Source organism: Ochotona curzoniae, unplaced genomic scaffold (genome assembly GCF_017591425.1).
Source record: "Ochotona curzoniae isolate NIBS_2020 unplaced genomic scaffold, NIBS_Ocur_1.0 scaffold_4701, whole genome shotgun sequence".
Classification (NCBI taxonomy): Eukaryota; Metazoa; Chordata; class Mammalia; order Lagomorpha; family Ochotonidae; genus Ochotona; species Ochotona curzoniae.
The window spans coordinates 42,193,262-42,213,342 of NW_024467122.1; the positions used below are offsets into that span (position 1 = coordinate 42,193,262).

The 20,081-nt window shown below is 35.9% G+C and overlaps 2 protein-coding genes across 2 annotated transcripts; both read right to left on the bottom strand.

Moving 5' to 3' along the window:
* Window positions 1–3,033: 3,033 nt before the first annotated feature.
* Window positions 3,034–4,034, bottom strand: LOC121148888 (olfactory receptor 4K1-like). The gene has a single exon (XM_040969239.1). It carries the CDS (start codon window positions 3,987–3,989, stop codon window positions 3,054–3,056), a length of 936 nt encoding a protein of 311 aa, XP_040825173.1. The 5' UTR covers window positions 3,990–4,034; the 3' UTR covers window positions 3,034–3,053.
* An 8,619-nt stretch (window positions 4,035–12,653) lies between these two features.
* Window positions 12,654–13,589, bottom strand: LOC121148358 (olfactory receptor 4K14). The gene has a single exon (XM_040968419.1). The coding sequence runs from the start codon at window positions 13,587–13,589 to the stop codon at window positions 12,654–12,656; it is 936 nt and encodes a 311-aa protein (XP_040824353.1).
* Window positions 13,590–20,081: the final 6,492 nt, after the last annotated feature.

Genomic DNA, 20,081 nt, shown 5'->3' on the forward strand with positions numbered 1-20,081 from the left:
CCCATGGCTTGACTACAGTAGACTACATTATCCTAACTTTTATTTTTGCCTCCTGTTTTTCTCTATACTGCAGAGCAAAGAAACTGATAAAAGATTATAATAAGAGGAAGAGAAAGACATGGAGTCTGAAGCCAAAATCCAACCAGGGATTTATTGAACAGAAATTGTATTGCATTTTGATAAAGCTAAGGTGGACTTCCAATTTTTCTCCAGGAATGCAATATACCCTCACAGATGCTTTAAATGAGGTCTGGTATATACATGGTCTTTCGCCCTAACAGTTTTGAAAATAGATTAGGTCTCTGAAATCTTGTCAGGCTTCAGGTTTTAATCTCCAGCTCCAAGAAACCATCAGCACATAAAAACTTCTCCATTAACTGGGTAAAACTAGCCATGCAAACACACATTTAGGGAAATGGAACCACAGAAATGTGACCACTTATCTGAGATCACCTGCTTCCATCATCTCATTGTTTTAGCAATAATTTGATGCCATTTAATAGATGAGTATACATTTCATTTGTCTTTTTAATTGAACTCAGAAGGAGCATAAAACTCTCACAATGTTATTTTTCTAGTGGGAAGATTAAATTTGTATTAATGTTTTAAATTTATCATCTTGGATCTATAAATATGTATATTTATTTATTTCATTTTATTGCAAAGTCAGATATACAGAGAGGAGGAGAGACAGAGAGGATCTTCCGTACAATGATTCACTCCCTAAGTGATTGCAATGGCTGGTGCTGCGGTGATCTGAAGCCAGGAGCCAGGAGCTTTTTCCAGGTCTCCAACATGGGTGGAGGGTGCTAAGGTTTTGGGCCATCCTCGACTGCTTTCCCAGACCACAAGCAGGGAGCTGGTTAGGAATTGGAGCTGCCAGGATAGAACCAATGCCCATATGAGATCCCAGTACATTCAAGGTGAGGACTTGAGCTGTTAGGCCACCATGCCGGTCTCAGGATCTACAAATATACTTTTTAGATTATTAAATTCCTTTTCAATTTTATTATCAAAGTTTACTTGCTTTGCCAATGTTATACTCAGGAAGTAATTTTTAGATACACATAAACAATTTATGTCATGAAGAATTTGTCCAAGATGCTCATGGTATATTACAATATTTCCTCACATTTTGGCTTGTGAACTACTATATGTTTATACTAAAACCGGATTTCCAATTGAGGACATATATATGAGTCTTGCTTCTATTCTTTATTAGATATGTCATTTTAAATTCACCAGTGAGTGAAGAGCACAATTTTATTTTGCATTTATATAGCAAAATCACTCATCAAAGACTTGACTGTGAAAAGATCTGCTTCTATGATTCCTCAGGATTCTGGTGGATTTTTATTATCTCATGGTTATATTATCAAAATATATATTAATGTAATTATAAAACCCATCTCATATTTTAATTTTGTGTTTATTTCATCATAATTCTAAGATGTCTAACAAAGGCAGGTCAACTCATCAATTCTCAAAGTAGTAACTCCAGAATCAAGGTGTTCGCCGCATTAGTTCCACCTGAATTCTCAAAGGAAAAATAACCCTGTAATTATGCACATTATTGGCTTATTCATTTGTTTACAAATGCATTTGATTTCATTTCTAAGATGATGCTCAGAACAAATACTTATTAAAAACTTATTGCATTTTGAAATAAGATGGAAGAAAAAAAGCATTGTGCACATGCATCATCAATTTAATTTCACTGTCGGAAGTAGCAGAAGTTCACCTGCACAGAATCCATATTCATGCAAGATTCTAAAAAAGTACGTGCTTATAATCAGTAGTCACTAAAACTGTTTGTATAACATGTAACACTGCATCAAGTACTTTTATTCCCAACATATTCTTTAATTGCATGTTAGCTTCTGTGATATAGTTATTATTAACTATTATATATGTATATATGTATATATGTATATATATGCAAATACTGAGGAATGAGAAATGAAATGACCTGGTCTTTCAAGCATTCATATCCCTTCACTTTCACCAGCAGGCAAGGAGAAACATACCATGAAAACTGTCAGTGCCACTTTAATGTTTTCTGTACATACAAACTGATTGCTTAACTAGAAAATTAAATTATAAATAAGTTTAAAAGATTGTGGTATGGTTCACATTCTACAAATGAAATTGAAAATCCAAAGTTTAAAAAAGATAGCTCAATATTATGATAGTGCAACAAGCTATTGTGTCCATATCTAAAATTCTGTTTTTTTCTAGGACACAGCATACAGAATTAGCAATCACGCATATAATCACTAATTCATATCTAAAAGTATAATTAAAATACTGAGTCTACAGTGATGATAACTGTAGGGTTTTGGATTTCTGTTAAACAGATCTTGTTTTTATTATTAGAACACACTCAGTCTTTCTGTTATAAGACCTTTTCCAAGTACAAATCCCTGGAGGCATTATATAAGACATTTGGCTAAGAAACCAAACAACACTTAATAGGCACAATTTATATAAACAAATTCAGGAGTTTGTTTTATTAATGTTTTCCAAAACGTCTGGTAGAATGCATCTCAGAGTTTTATCTGCGCTTGTGGTTAATTTCTCTCATTTTATGTAGCTGTATCATTTAGAAATGTAAACGTAGCTTTTTGAATGTGTTTATAGACATTTACTAAGATATTTCTATCTTTTGCAAATTATGTGGTGGGCACTGTGACTAACGCATAGTTAATAATAAAAATTTCTTCTAAGATGAATGATGGTGAGGGCATCAAATACATTGAATAAGTTTTCTGGTAAGTATAAATATATATTGAATAACCTAAAAAATGCAAAAAAAAAAAGGAAAAGAATAGCTTACAGAAAAAATTACACATAAATAAATATTTAATAAGCAAATTACAAATAACAAAATGTTTAACACAAGAGGAAAAGGTAAGAAAAAATCTAATACGGTGAAAAATATAATTTAATGTCAAAATATAGAATAATGTCATACCGTAAGCAGAAGTTTTGGGAACAATTCTGTGAGCCTTCAGAGGTTCTTCCCTCCTGGTCATGCTGCTGTCTACTGATCCCTAATTGTTCCAGCTGTTAACATGACGGCTTCTCAACTTCCTCACAGCTGCTTTCACATCTTCATTTCTCAGAGAGTAGATGATGGGGTTCAATAAGGGTGTACAAACAGTGTAGAAGATAGAAAGGAATTTATCCACAGAAAATCTGCTAAATGGCCATATATAGAAATAAATGCAAGGCCCAAAGAAGAGAATTACCACTGTTGTGTGGGCAGTTAAGGTGGAGAGTGCCTTGGATGACCCACTGGAGGACTGACGGCGGACAGTGACCAAAATGATGATGTAGGAAATAATCAAAGCCAGAAAACAGCTCAGTGAGATCAGGCCACTGTTAATCAAGGTTATAATTTGTGTTTTAAATGTATCCCTGCAAGCCAGCTCTATCACCAGGGGAAGGTCACAAAAGAAGCTATCTACCTCATTGGGACCACAGAATGGAAGATTCACTGTAAAAGCCAAGTGACTCACAGAATGAAGAATACCAACAACCCAGGATATAGACACAAAAATTACACACAGTTTGCGGTTTATGATGGTACTATAGTGCAGGGGCTTACGTATGGCAATAAATCTGTCATATGCCATAGCCACTAGCAACATCATCTCACTCCCCACAAAGGTATGAAGAAAAAATATTTGTGCCATGCAGCCTTCAAAGGAGATAGTCTTGTGCTCAACAAAGAAGTCCACCAGCATCTTGGGAGTGGCAAAGTTAGCTTGGCAGATATCAATGAAAGAAAGATTACTGAGCAGGAAGTACATGGGAGAGTTCAGGTGGGAGTCACAGGAAATGATGACAATAATCATGATGTTTCCTAGCACAGATGCCACATAGATGATTGAGAAGACGGCAAAAAAGAAAAGTTGAAGTTCCCAAGAATTGGAGAGTCCCAAAAGTACAAACTCAGACACTACTGATTCATTTGTGTGACCCATTTCTCCAATTTACAATGGCCTAAGAAGGAAAAAATGAGGAAAATATCAATGCATTTAGCTTTGTATTTAATTGGCAAAAGAAATATTATACACTTAATTGTGTTAATTTAATGAAAAGTTCATAAATAATAAAAATTTTTAATAATTAGTACACATTACTGCTGTGGCAATTTCAAAAATTTAGAACAGATTCCGTATGTATTCTCTTTTATCTAAATCTGTTTAGCCTTATTCAATTTTAACTCAAATAAAACTATTTTGAAATTGTGAGAGTTGGAGATTTTTCATCCAAACTGAATGATGGGGTTGTTTCAGAAAAAAGTCGACAGAAATGGTAACCATAAAGTTAAGCAGCCGGGCTTTAGAAAAGAACTTAGAATCAAGCCATAAAGTCTATACTGGGAAAGGCAGATCAGAGCCAAATTTTTGATACCATTAGGCATCAACAAAAGGGTAAGTGAGCCTTCAGTAGCTGGAAGTGTCAAGAGAAGCTTAGTGGAAACAATTTGACATTTCCTAAAAACAGAATGTAATACTGACACTGCAAGTTTTTCTGAAGGTCCAGAGCTCTTCCCTGATCCTTATAGACAGCTAATCAAGGTTCTTTTGTTGGATAAGACCAACAAATCATTAATAACTGATAACTACAAGTGTAGTTCCATCTCTTTCTTCACAATGTGTGCTTTATTTTTTCCAATATGAGTCTGACAGCGTTGAATTTATCATATCAGCTTTCAGGAATGATTCTTTGGGAAATATCCCATGGGACCACACATGACAAAATCCAAGCACGCACCGGATTGTCAAGAGGGAAAATCCAAGTAGCGTGTAAATTATCACTACAATTTTTGGCATTTTTGTTATAAAGAGGTGGTCACTTGATTTTAGAAGAAAAATTTACTTACATTTCCTGAAGAGTTTAGGAACCATTTCAAATTTAGCATTGTTTACCCAAAGCACATAAGAGGTATTTATTTATTTCACATTTATTGACATTCTGCCCTCACCTTATTTAGTCCTTCTGTTAGAATAAGTTTATTCAAATACCATAAAAATATCACTTATTTTTAATTTTATGTTTAATATTTTAAAAAGTGAATACGTGTCAATAATCATAAATGAATCAAGTAAAATATGCTTAAACTGTTTGTAAGCTTTCTTTACATAATTTTTAAAAAGATTTTCATTGGTGGTGACATTATAGCTGACATCACAGGCTGCATTTTAACCCACTGAGTGCCATGTAATTTTAACCTAGATATCAAAGCACTAAAGTCTACCCTTTTGGGGTTTCCACCTTTGTATTTGGTTACTACATCATGTTTTGAAAACAACTCAGGAAACGAACTTACTCACCAATCAAAACAGGCGATCAGTGCAGGGAAAGCTGCCATCCACCAAGCCTGAATGGCGAGGGACACCAGTGCACATCCTGGGTGCTCCACTTCTGACCCAAAGCCCACTTAATGGCCTTAAAAAAAAACAGCAGAAGAAGGTCCAAAGGCTTGATCCTTGCTTGCTCATAGTTGACCAAGATGGTTTCTAACTGGCTCTGCTCTGGCTATTGCAGCCATCAGAGCAGTGAAACAGCAGATGGAAGATTGTAATTTTCTTTCTCTCTCTCTAGTTGTGATTTTAAAATAAATAAATCTTTAAAAGATGTTTTAAAGAATAGCAAACTGATTTCCATCCTGGCAGTCTCGTCTTCACGGGGAAGATTTGGGATGATGTAAGCATATAGGATCATGCGCTGATATAGACAAAGGAGGGGGGGGAATATACATTTGAATTAAAAAGTTCCCATTTCTAAGACTAAAAAAGTTCCTAGAAGTTATAATGAATTTAAAGTAATAAAGTTTGACATCACAAGGAAATTCTGGCAACATCTACTTCATGGTGAAAAACTTATTAAATGTTATGGTAGTTATAAAGAAAGCACTATAATTTCACTCAACATCATCTAGATTATAAACAAAGCATTATTCTTGACACAGAACATGCATATCCATTTTGTTACTACCACCACTAATATTTATTGCATTTCTTACTAACAATAGGCCATTATAATAGGAAAACATACTCCAAATTACAAGTCTTAGTTTTTAGTAGAATTTTCCACTTAACTAAATCACACAACAACCTATAAATACTTACATATATGCCAATTTAAAGATGTGCTTTATATAGTGATATTAACAATATAATTTTTTAGATCTTTCAATGTTCTGGTCACTCTTCTAATCATATGATGTATGTTTATCGTTTTACCGAGACAATAACCTTGCAAGGCAGCCACCATTTCTTCATACATTTTACAATTGATAATAGTGGCCACAGAGAAACTGAGATGAGAATTTGTCCAGCACGATGTTTAACAATGTGGGGTTAGTATATGCATTCTTCAAAATTCACTCTATGTGTTGAAACAGATTTCCAGAGCATATCAATTACTTAATAATAATGAGATTAAATTCATTGAAAAAATATGTGATTTCAGAAAATCAGTTTGCCACTCTTCATTTTCCAAAAGAAAAGAAATAGCTAGAAAAATTTCCCCTATTCTAACTCACTTGTTCAACTGACAGCTAAATATTCTCTGTCTAGAAAAAAAAAAGAAGAGGTTGAAGAGGTTGTTTATCTCACTGTTTATCAAATTTGAATTGCATTCCTGCCTCAGCTGCCTCAATCAGTGCAATGAGAGAATCATAAAGCCGATGCAGAGATCAGAAATTGGCCTTGCTTAGAGTTTTCAGTTTGACTAAGACATCAGTAAGTTCCCTAGTGCTCCTAGCTGAGTTTGTTTACAATGAGTGTAATACTTGCACTGCTAATGATTTCAGCATTTCATATATTCCCTTTTTTTTCTCCAAAGTTGATGTTCCTGTTTGTTTCCCAACTGCCTACACTATGTTGTGAGATTTCCCTGCAGAGAACATTTGTAATATAGTCTTGATCCATTTCAACTTGCCTGCACTAAACCTTTTATAACTAAGCTCTCAGCTTCCCTGGAGTGGAGATTTGCTGCCCTTCTCCTTTGTCATACAATTACAAAACATTGGTGGCTCAATGTGAAGCCTCAGGTTATCATCCAGGAAGTCAATTTCATGTGGGAAATAAGAAATCATCCTTTGGAGAGCTAGGGTTAGCCTGCAGTGGGAGTAATTATGTTTTACAAAATAATTTTTCCAGGAATGAGAACGAAAAAACTATTATTGAGTGAGTTCATTGAAGGTAGTACATTGGATTTAACTGATTCTTAATTAGAAAAATAACTTTTCAACTTTCTGTTATAAACTGATTGCATGATTTAGCAGTTATCTAACTTCAGGGCAATTTCTCCCAGTGGTAAGGAACACATTTCATGAGATAGTTTGATCTTTTTTGAGAATACTTACATCATTCTACCCATCGTAGTTGAAACGACGATTCATTCCAATTTTAACTAGATGGTCCTTCAAATATTCGAAGGTGTGTAACTGTTTTCCATAAAAACTTTTTGTCTCACTTCCAAAACATATTAAAATTATTATATGACATTTTATGTATAAACATGATTTTAAGACCATGCCTAAGAAAAATTATATCAAAGTTTTGAAAGCCAAAATAATATGGATAACTTTTTAATATTTCCAAAAGAATAACAAAAATTCTAAATGTTCTAAAGCTTAATTCTGCACTGATCATATTATTGAGTTTTTTAATATACAGGATGGTACATTTAAAACACATGATTTTAATATTTTCAGTTTATAAACTTAAAATTTATTTAACATTTTGTTTCAGAATAATTTTAAAATTGTAAAACAAATTTTAATAAAAGCAGTTCCCATAAGACCTATTTCTACATTCTCTATTTCCAATATCTTATATTAGCATATTTGTGACATTAGTGATTCACATTCATATTTTGTTTTTTTAAACATTTATTTATTTTTATTGCAAAGTCAGATATACAGAAAGGAGGAGAGACAGTGAGAAAGAGATTCCATCCAATGATTCACTCTCCAAGTGACCTCAACAGCTGGTGCTGCGCCAGTCCAAAGTCAGGAGCCAGAAACTTCCTCCAGGTCTCCCACATGGGTGCAAGGTCCCAAGGCATTGGGCCATTCTCTACTGCAGGCAGCTGGATGGGAAGTGGAGCTGCCGGGACTAGAACCAACGCACATATGGGATCCCGCAGCGTTCAAAGTGAGGACTTCAGCTGCTAGGCCACTACACCAGGCGCACTCAGATTTTCAATCCAAGCTCTTGCTCCTACCACCCACCAGCAACTAGCATAAAGTGATCAGAATGTGGCATGTGTGTGTGTGTGTGTGTGTGTGTGTGTTCATTATAGCTTCTAGATGTAAAAGAGAACATTTGGTTGTTGTATGTGATACAGTTAATTTAGCTCGATATTTTCCCTCCCACACGCCCTCCTCCAACAGTTTTTACATATTTTGTAACAATAGTTTAGTCCATCAATAACAGCCACAAGTCCATGATTCTGCTATTTAAGTGTATCCTAACATAGATATAGTTTCTTAGTTTGTTGTAGTCCCAATTGTTTATTTTGTCTTTGACTACCTATGCTTTGGGTATCTTTCCTAAGAGGTCTTTCCCAGTGCTTATAATCTTGGAGAGTGCTTCCTATGTTTTCCTCCAATAGTTTGATAGTCTCTAGGCACAGATTTAGGTCCTTGATCCATTTAGAGCTTATTTTGTATAAGGGGACAGGTGGGGTCTTGCTTCTTAGTTCTGCGGGCTGCTATCCAATGGTCTCAGCAGTGTTTGTTGAAGATGTGAGACTTTACCTCTTGGTTATTTTCTAAGCTCCAACCTCAACAACCTAGACAGCAAAAAAAAACCTAGAAGCAAAAAAAAAAAAAAAAAAACCTCCAAAAAGCAGATATAAAAGAAAGCAGATAAAAGTTAAATTTTAAAAAATCAATAAAAGGAAAATTAGACCTTTGAAAATGTTTGTTGAATTGATACATTTCTAGCAAGACTAAGCAAGGAATAAATAAATCATTCATTTCAGGAATAAGCCATGAACTATATAAACTGCTGAAATAAAAATTGTGGAAAGAGATTATTAAAACAGCTGTATGCACACCAAATAACATCTTTGCTGAATGAGTCCTATTCAAAAGCAACCGACCTTTACAAGTTATATCAAATAAGTAATTTGAATAATTCTGTAACTCTTAAACCTATGTGAGAAAGAGTTTGTCTCTGAGGCATGTCAAAAGTCTCAGATCTCAACAGTAAAAATAATAATAATAATAAAAAAGAGTACAATTAGAAATTGGGCAAAGAAAAAATCTGAGTTCACAAGAAATTATAGGTAGTGAGAGAGTACATGGAAAGATGTTCAGTATCTCAGATCTCCTGGAGAATTCATGATTAGATATCATTACATGCCTAAAGGAATAATGAAAACAATTTAAAAGTTATTTTTTTAAATCAACACGCATAACAGAACAATTAAAATAATAAAAAGCAATGAGGACGCCAAATGCTGGTGAAGATTTGGAGAAAGTACATGTCTCATATATTACAGTAGAAATGTAAAATGGCACAATCACTCTGCAAAGTAGCTTGGCAAGTTATTTACAAAGCAAAGGAAACATTTAAATGCACATGTTTTAGTAATAGCAATTCACAGCAGATTGGAAATTGAATATCCGCACAACAAGCTAAGAACAAATATTCATCATCTTTACTTACAATGGTCAAAATCGGAAACAACCTAAATATCATGTAATTAGTTCATGATTAAACAAACTGTAATATGTTTATATCATATAATATTATTTAGCCTAAAAAGAAATGTATCATTGATTTTGCAATAACTATGGTCGATCTCACAAGGATTATTTTAACTGAAAACAAACCCTTACCTGTATGATTTCGTTCACATAACATTCTAAAGTAACAAGGTTATAAGTATAGAAATCCAATTGCAGATTGCAGAGAAGCGACATAGCAAGAGGGACAGTTGTGATTCATAATGAATCTGGCAAGTAATAAAATGACATGGAATCATAGTATACATTATATACTCTTTTTTCCCCCTATTTTTAAAGACTTGTTTATTTTTATTGGAAAGGCAGATATGCAGAGAGAAGAAGATACAAAGAGAAAGATCTTCTGTCTGCTGGTTCATTGTACAAGTAGAGCATGGCCGGAGATGAGCTGATCCAGAGCCAGGAGCTCGGTCCAGGACACCCACGCAAGTGCAGGGTCCTAAGGCTTTGGGTTGTCCTCGGCTGCTTTCCCAGGTCACAGGCAGAGGCTGGAAGCAAAGCGGAGCATCCAGGACAGGAACTGTCCACCTGGGATCCCAGTGGGTGCAAGGTGAGGATTTCAGCCATTAGCCTACCACGTCAGGTCCCTTTCACGCACTCTCAGGACAAGTCTTATTCATCCCTCTCAAGACCCCTACATTACAGAATATCTTGTGAAATATTTTTGAATATGAAAATGTGTATTCCTAAATATTCTGTCTCAATTCCTGGCTAAGTATCTGGAATTTGAAATACAGAATGTTTTTAAAACAAAAAACATGTATGGACTTGAAAAAGAAATGCATCCATAGTATTCATTATATCCTGCTGATAAAATGGCTGTGTAGTGTCTACTAAGAGTCAGTAATCAGTATTACAACACTAACTCAGGAGATAATCCCTGATCTTGATTTTCTTATACACTCTTAATGCGGGAATTGTAAAATTGCAAAAAAATTGCTTTAAAATTTGATAATGTCCAAGTTACATAAAATAAGAAGTGTTGTCTAATAGCAGGCAGACGGACTTTATCCTAAACCAGAAGTTGTTTCCTTAAATGTTTATTTATGTTAATGCACCTATGTGGGGCTACAATCATAGAGGAAGTCTCAAGTATGCATCACCTGAAGACAATGTCCAAAATTATTGGAAATTTCATCATTTGCTTAGGCAATTCAATTATTACACTTCCCTCTACTGTGATGTGATGATTCAGAGTCAAGACAGAGGTAAATTGCTTAAATTCTCAGAATATTAATTTACTCCAAATCAACTATACCACTTATTTAGCAATGTTTTTTGAGGATACAGGGACTCAGCCTAAGATCTGAATCTGCATTGTACAAGCACTCCCTTCCCAATAGATGACTCAACAAGGGTGCAACATCATCTCCGTGAGAGCTAGAGTGCTTACTGAAAACCCTATTCGGGTAAAATGTATCAATTTAATTTTATGATTTACATTAAAAGAAACATCCTAGATCATATTGTGCCATAAAATATTTAGCTGTAAAGTATTTTCCAGGGGCCTGTGCTGTGGTAGTGCTGTATTCCATGAGTGCTGGCTTGAGATCCAGGTACTTCAACTCTAATCCAATTCCCTGCTAACACACCTGGAAAGGCAGTAGAAGATGGCTCGAATATGGGACCCCTGCACCATGTGGGAGACACAGAGAAAGATCATTCCTCTAGGTTTGGGCTTGGCTTAGCCCCAGGTGGTGCAGCCATTTAGAGAGTGAAACACCTCTATCTCTGTCTCTCCTTCTCTCTGTAACTTTGTATCTCAACTGAATAAAATAAATCTCTAAAAATACATATTTTCCTTTTTTTAGATTTTTTTTAAAAAGATTTATTTATTTTCTTTTGTAAAGTCAGATATACAGAGAGGAGGCGAGACAGAGAGGAAAATCTTTCATCCACTGATTTACTCCCCAAGTGATGACAATGGCTGGAATTGACCCAATCTGAAGCCAGGAGCCCAGAGCCTCTTCTGAGTCTTCCACATGGATGCAGGGTCCCAAGGCTTTGGGCCATTCTTCACTGCTTTCCCAGGCCACAAGCAGATATCTGGATGGGAAAAGGGGCTGCCGGGATTATAACTGCTTCCCATATGGGATCCTGATGCGTGCAAGGCAAGGACTTTAGTTGCTTTGCTACTGTTCCAGGTCCCAAAATACGTATTTTAAGGTTAAAGTTAATTTTTGGTTGGACATTTGGTTTAGGGGCTGTGAAGTCAGTTAGGACTCTTCTATGCTACTTCAGAGTGCCTTGGTTTGAGGCCTGACTCCATCTGTGATTCCAGCTTCCTGTGAGGACAGATTCTGAGATCAGCAGGCGACGGATCAAGTATTACCGTCTATTTACCTTAATGGGAAACCTAGATTGAGTTCCAAGTTTGTAACTTTATCCTACCCAAGACAGATCATCACAGTATTTGGGATGTGAACCAGCATTTGGAAGTTCACAGCCTCTCACTATCTGCCTGCTGAATAAATCAAAACCAACGTATAAGAATTAAAGTCAATTACTTCTGCAATTGAATATCACCTGCATTAGTTCATTTTTAAATGAGTTAGGTATAAAGTATGTTTTGAAGATTCTCATTGTACAGTACATATTATTCAATATATGAAATAAAATTATATAATTTTACAGAAACAAATTGCTTATAATTGAACACATTAAGAATCACACCAAGCTACTGGCTTTGCAAAGTCAGGCCTAGCCATTGCAGCCATTTGAGGAATGAGAGAGAAGATGGACACTCTGTCTCTGAAATAAATAAATGCCTCTCTTTTAAAGTTAATATAAGAAGAAAATATTTGAGCAGAACAATAATTTAAAAAAAATATCTGCTGAATGAATACCAAGATAAAGTGCCATGGAAAGCTGGAATTCAATGAGAAGCCACTTGTCTTTTCCACAGTTTCTTCATAGCTGCTTTCATCTCCTCATTTCTCAATGTATAGATGAGGGGGTTCAAGAGGGGAGTGAAAATTGTGTAAAACACAGACAGGAGCTTGTCCACAGAGAACCTGCTGAAAGGCCACACATATATGAAAATGCAGGGCCCGAAGAAGAGAGTGACTACTGTGATATGAGCAGAGCAGGTGGAGAGTGCTTTGCTTACACCACCAGATGCACGCTGTCGGACAGTGAGTAGAATCCCAGCATAGGAGATCAGCAGCAGCAGAAAACAGCTCATGGATAGCAAGCCACTGTCTGAAATCATAAGTATGCCCAAGACATAGGTATCCATGCAGGCGAGCTTGATGACCAAGGGGAGGTCACAGAAGAAGCTGTCTATCTCGTTGGGGCCACAGAAAGGTAAGTTCACAGTGAAAGCTATTTGACTGATGGAGTGCACAAATCCAATAGCCCAAGAAACCAACACCAGTTTAATACAAGTCCACCGGCTCATCATTGACATGTAGTGCAAAGGTTTGCATATGGCCACATATCTGTCATAGGCCATGGAAACCAGCAGCACCATCTCTGCTCCACCAGTAAAGTGCAATAAAAAGATCTGAACCATACATCCTCCAAAGGAGATGAGCTTTTGATCGCTAAGGAAATCAATAATCATCTTGGGCGTGGCAAATGAAGCCAGCCACATGTCCAGGAAAGATAGGTTTCCCAGCAGGAAGTACATAGGGGAAGAGTACAAATGGGAATCAGAAATGACAGTGACCACAATGAGGAGATTGCCCACCATAATGGCAGTATAGATGACAGAAAAGGCTACAAATAATATATTTTGGATATAATGTGATTTGCAAAGTCCTTGCAGCAAAAACTCTGACACTTTGGAATAATTCTGCAGATCCATCATCTCATGTTTCAGACTTGGTTTTGAATCTGTGGAAAAGAAAGAAAATTCTGTCATTTGTGACCAGATCTTTGAAACTATAAAATTAAATAGGGTTACCAGAAACTGAGAGGGAGTGAGAAGACTGATGTGAAGTTATTCAAGGACACAAAGTTTCAGTTGGAAACGAGTATTAAGTTCAAGAGATACTTTGTGTTATGGCAGATTTGGTGAACAATATATATTTGAAAATTGCTAATAAGGTAGATGTCAAATGTTCTCCACATTCACACAAAACATAATTTTGTGCCTGCAACATATGTATGAAATAGTTTGATGTAATTATCCCACAAAGAAAAAAAACATAAAAACATTGTGTTAACATAAGTCTGCGTCATTTCAACTTATCAATTAAAAAATAAAGAGGAAGTAAGTAAGAAGAGAAGAAAAAAGAGAATGAGACAAAAAAGGGGGAGGGAGGAGTGGGCAAGGAGGGGAAAAGTGCAAAAATCAGGTGCTTAAGTTATTATTATTTTTTAAGAATAGTTGCAGGAAGAAAGAGTTGTCTTCAAATATCTCAGGAAACTTTAAAAAGGGTTCATAGAAAATATGTATTATGAAAAAACTACACATGGTTTCAAAATTTTTGTCCTCAAATAAACTTATCTTTTAATTCCATTTTCCACAAACACTTTCAAATGTCACGCATTATTGTATTTATTTTCTCTTGTTTCCATTTTCTCAAGCATGCATAGAACAAAGCGTGCAAAGCACACTGGTGAGTGAGGTAGCTTTGCAGTCGAACACAAAACTACATGCTTAACAGGGCAAGGATGCCTGTAAGCTGAAAGAAAGAAACACTGTATTCTAGATGTAAAGTTCCTTTGGAGAGGATGCATTTATACAAGATCCTTGCCCGATCGTAAATGCCAGCTTTTTTATGGAAATGTCACCATTATGTTATACCATTAGTTATTGAATTAAGTTATGTCACCGTTAAGTTATTGAATGCCACCTCTAATTTCCCCAGACTCTGTCTGTCAGGAAAATTCGATCTAAAGAGTCTAAATAGTGGCTAACTTACATAAATTTAATATAAATATAAATGCACGCCATCAGAGAAACAGTTTAAAATTTCAAGCCATGGAATTCTTTCCATTACCTACTATTCATTAACATCTGAACAAAATATAATTATAAATTGTTCAGACAACATGAATTCGAATGAATTCTTTTATAAAGACTGAGACAAGCTGTAAGTATGAATTGTAATAAAATTCTAGAAAGATTAGGTAAAATAGCTGAGTATAGACTGCTATGGATCAGGTTAACAGAGTGATATATTTTTGTAACTGCAGTGCCGTTTATGTACTACCTTATAACGAGAACATACTTTTACCTTTAAGCTTTGCAGTAAGCAAACCTCCTTCTCACATATAAAGAAAACAATTGCAATGCATTTGGCTATCACATTTTGGTTAACTCAACTAGAAGGAAGATCTGATTCAGGACACTCATATCTTATGATTTAGAATCCAGCTCCAATGCTGTTTCTGAAAGAACACAAGTTCAGATTCCTCCGTAGTGAGCCTTCTCAACAATTTGTTTTCATATGCTGTATTAAGACACAACTCACCTACTGTAAGATACAAATGAACTTAAAATATGAAGGTGGAGATTTTTAGATTTTTACCAAGATTTCCTTTAGTTGCTACTGAATTTTATAATTGTGTTATATTAATACCTTAATTGCAACACTTTTTCGATGATTAAGTGCTAATCCTTCTTAGTCCTCAGTTTTGAATCAGAAGCGAAAGCCGTTGTGAACTCCATGGGCAGAATCACAAAATCAAGAAACTTCAGCTAGTTTACCCTAACATCAACTGGACACACATGAACTAGTCATAGAGAGATCCTGGTTAGTGTTGTTTTCCTCTTTGCTCCCATCAAGTTTCCTAGATAAATTTAAAACAGAACTGAATTGAATTTGGTGCTTTATAAGGACCATATGGTTGGAAATTTGTAACAAAATGGAAAACTCAGGAAAAGACAAATTTTCATTGTCATTGAGCCAAACATGTTGTAAAGAGGCATTGGTGATGGTTGCACAATTCTATAAACACGTTAATAGGTGTTGAAATATAAGCTTAAAATGAGTGAACTTCATGCTATGTAAATTATTTCTCATTCAAACTGATTGTTTAAAAATGTAATAAAATGAGCTCAAATTGAGTTCTAATTTTAGAAAATTCTATGATTTACATCGGCTTTTCTAAAATTATTATGATTGCTAAGCTTGTAATCAGAAAATACACAGACTTTGTGTATTGACTAACATGTTTCCAAATTAAAATATGAGTAAAGTTATAGTTAATTTTAACTGACAAATTAGTGTAACATACTCTAAGAATTTAATGCACAAGATAATAAAATAAATTCATGTTTTTAAAATTATATCTGTGACACAAAGTCACACATATCCTTAAGGTTCATTACTAACCTGAAGTAAAGTTGTTCAGTGATGATCATTCAAATCAGCCAGTTTGTGGCTCACATTTTCTTTACTGGAGTGAAACTTGATTAGTCATAGCTTTGATCTGAGTGAATAAAAATAGCTAGAGAAACACATCACGTTAAGAAGCTAGAGAATTCATAACGTTTGCTTTCATTGCACTTCAGATACGCTTACATGCTTATAAAGTTTCTCTCCCATCAATCTGGAATCCTTTAATAATGGGGCATTCACGTCCAACTACCACAGCAGAGGCTAGGGAATATGCCATCTTAGAGTAGAAATATATGGTGATTAATCATATCTATTTTCCCAGGTGACAAAATAAAAACTTTGAATATATACCAGATTAGCTAAACATACTTGCAAATATTATGGTAACTCAAGCCAAATAATACATATCATTGCCTGGTTAACAGAATCTATTTTTTCTTCAAATAAGCAAATTCTACATCTTTAGTATATACTAAATAATGTTTATTTGCCGTAATATTTTGGAGAGACATTCTTACTGGAATCATTACTTTTACAAGTATTGAAATATTTCCCTTCTCTGAAATTGAAAGGTCAGGCAAAATGACATTTCTTGGTGACTGGGCTACTTAATATAAAACTGACAGTCTTCTGATTATTCAAATCATTTCATCATTTCAGTGACAAAGAATTCTGCTAATGGCTCTTTGTTGATGACAGTTTTCAGATTATCAATAATGATGACATTTACGAACACTCACGTGACATTCATTTGCAAATTTGCTCCATAAGCACAAGCACAGTTATATTTCACCACCAATATCATTCAAATCTAGCAATAAAAAGGAAAAGCCTGAATTTCAGCATTAGCATTTGATCACTGTGTTTCACTTTAAAGAAGTCACAAAAGCTTTCAAAGCTCTTTATTTAAAATGACTTAGATAACAATTGCTGAAGACTTCAGAAGCCAGCTGTAATTGGCTACTGAATGCAGTTATGGTTTAAAATAAAGAATTATAGACTAGTTTTTAGAACCAGCTGAAGGTAATACTTCATTCACAGATAGGAAAGGATATGTTCAGTGCATTGTTCATTTTTGTGTCTCCATGGAGATGTTTCCAGATAGCATAAATAAATGTAAATCATTGAATCTGGAGTAAAGGGGGTTGTTAACCACAGTGTGGGACTTCTTCCTACAGAAGTGGGAATTCTTCTTCCAACTGCCTTCCTACTTAATGTCTGCATCAGCTCTCCTACAGAATGTGGCTTCTCTTGCTGTTAGCTGTAAGCCAGTATGTAAGTTTTTGTTAGATATCTTAGAAACATAAGCCAGGTTCTTGTTAAAATGCCATAGCAGGAGGAGAATCAAATGGCAGAATAGGGTAAGGACACATTTAAACAGATGGAGAATCATTAGCTTGTGTGATGAGAGAGGGCCAATTCCAGAAAATAGGAGAGGACAGGCCAAAGGCAGAGGGGCACCTGGAAACTGATAGACATGAGAGAGCAAATGAGACAACGGGGTGCTGTTGCAAGGACCAGTCAGCCAGCAGCAAGCAGCAATCTGAGCTCCAATAGTGGCCCGTGCTCCAGCCACGTGTGAAAGGAAGTTCATTGAAAGCTCAACAGGTGAACCCAGGAAAAGCAGTTACCTTCCTGCTGGTTTGTTTGCATCAAGTGTCATTTTGAGTAGGGTTGTTAAGGCTATGGGATGGGACTGTGCATGCACTAAGCTGAGAGCAAACTCATTTATAGCTCAGCACATTACATCCTACAGGTTCCACCAAAACAGGTCTGGGTAGCCCTCAGACCTAACAGCCAGCAGAGACAGAACTACACCAGAGGCACATCAAATACTATTTTGTGTGGGGTGACAACGTTTCTTATCAACAGTGAGAAGCACATACAGGAGTTTAAGGAATTTTAAGGAATATGTCACACAGGAAATAGGAACACTAAAACAAAGTTGAATTATTGGAAATGAAGGATGCAATAGAGCAAATTAAAAATTCAGTGGAAATTCTCCATAATAGAATGAATAAGGCAGAAGAAAGAATCTCAGAATTGGAAGATAATTCTTGGGTAAACAATCCAAAAACTTGAAGCAGAGCTGGGTCAAGCTAAAAAAAAAATGTATTCAACAATTAACAGACACTATTAAAAGGCCAAATGTAAGAGACATGGGAGTTGCAGAAGGTAGAGAAAAAGAAGCTGGAATTAAAAATGTATTCAATAAAATAATAAAGGAAAACTTCCCTAATCTGGAATAAAAATTGGGAAACAGAATACAGCAGGGGTAGAGAAATCCTAACAGGGTTGGCCAAAAGTGGTCTGTCTTCACCACGACATATAATAAGCTCTCTCGGTCGAACATAAAAAGAAGATCTTTAAATGTGCATGTGAAAAAATCTTTTGAGTACAGTTATAGGTCAGTAAACGGGGTCGGTAGCACTTCTGGCCGAAATACAACACTCCCACCTGCCAACTACATGGGAGACATGCACTAAACTCACGCTAGCCCATCCTAGCCCAGCCATTATGACCATCTAGGGACTGAAGCAGTAGATGGAAGATCCCTCTTGTTCACTCTATCATTTCATGCTTCTGTGTAGCTCTGGTATTCAACTAAATAAACAAATAAAAAAATTTTTTAAGGAAAAGAAAAAAAAAGAGGAAACAGAAGTTCAGTGTCTTTAGGAATGAACTGATCCTTATCAGCAATGAAATCTACCATCCGACTCTTGCTGTGGTATCAGTAGTCTGAAGCTTTCCAGTGACCAAACACACCTGGTTCCAAAGCTCACCACAGAGGGACACCTAATGGGAACATCTGAGCCTAGGGCTTCTCTGTGTTCATCCTCAGACTCCCTCCTTTTTCGTCTAATGCAAGGATTTACTGCAGGGTGCTGGCCTCCCTCCAAAGGCTAGAGCTCAGGGCTGCCCAGAAGGGACCTGGTCCTCACCCCTGACCATTCTCAGAGGTCTGTAACATGCCACAGCCACACACTTGCAGACCTGCAACTTTTAAAAATTTGTGTATTTTGGTGACCTATTTCTCTGACTTAGGGCGTAGGAATCCCGTGCAGTTTTTCATCAACAGCAGTTACTCCAGCAGATGAATAACATAAGTAATGATGCAGCGGTTCTCACTGAATGAAAGCCAACTTTACATCACTGAGAGAAATATTCCCGAAGTCCAAATTCACAAAACTAACTGCAGAACAGTATTGTTTGGATGTGTGAACCATTCATTGCTGTTTATTTTTAATTTACTTCATTTCAAAATTGAGAAAAGGGTTTCATGAAAGCATTCACAGAATTTAAATTCCCTAATCCTCTAATTTAAATCTTAGGCTAACTATGAATTGACAATGACAAGCTCCCTGAAAGGGCCTATGAATTGTAGAAAACATAAATTTTAATATTTTCTCATGCAAATCTCACTAACCCACAAGTTACCATTGCATTTAAAATTTTTTTTGAAATATTTATTTGTTATTTTTATTGAAAAGTCAGATTTACAGAGAAAAGGAGAGATGAAGATTTTTTGTTGGCTGGCTCAATCCCCAAGTGGCCACAATGGCTGAAACCGAGCTGAGCTGAATCCAGAACCAGGAGCATCTTCTGGGTCTCCTATGCAGGCACAGGGTTCCAAGGCTTTGGGACATCCTCTACTGGTCTTCCTGGGCCACCAGCAGGGATCTATAAGGGAAGTGAAACAGCCAGGACATGCACTGGATCCCATATGTGATCCTGGCAATTGCAAGGGAAGTATTTTGCCACTAGGCTACTATGTTGGGCCCACAAGCAATCATTCTTATCCACATCAGGCAATTAGTCTCCAGGAATGCCTACACCTGGCCTGCTAGTGCTGTGTCACACATCAGTCTTCACACAGCAGGCCAAAGCAAGGTAGAGAGCTGAGCAAATCGAACTAGAGCATAAATCGTGGAATAATCAGAAAGACCTTGTGTTGAATTCTTGCTCATACATTGGACACTGACTATATGAATGGTACTGTGATTAACATA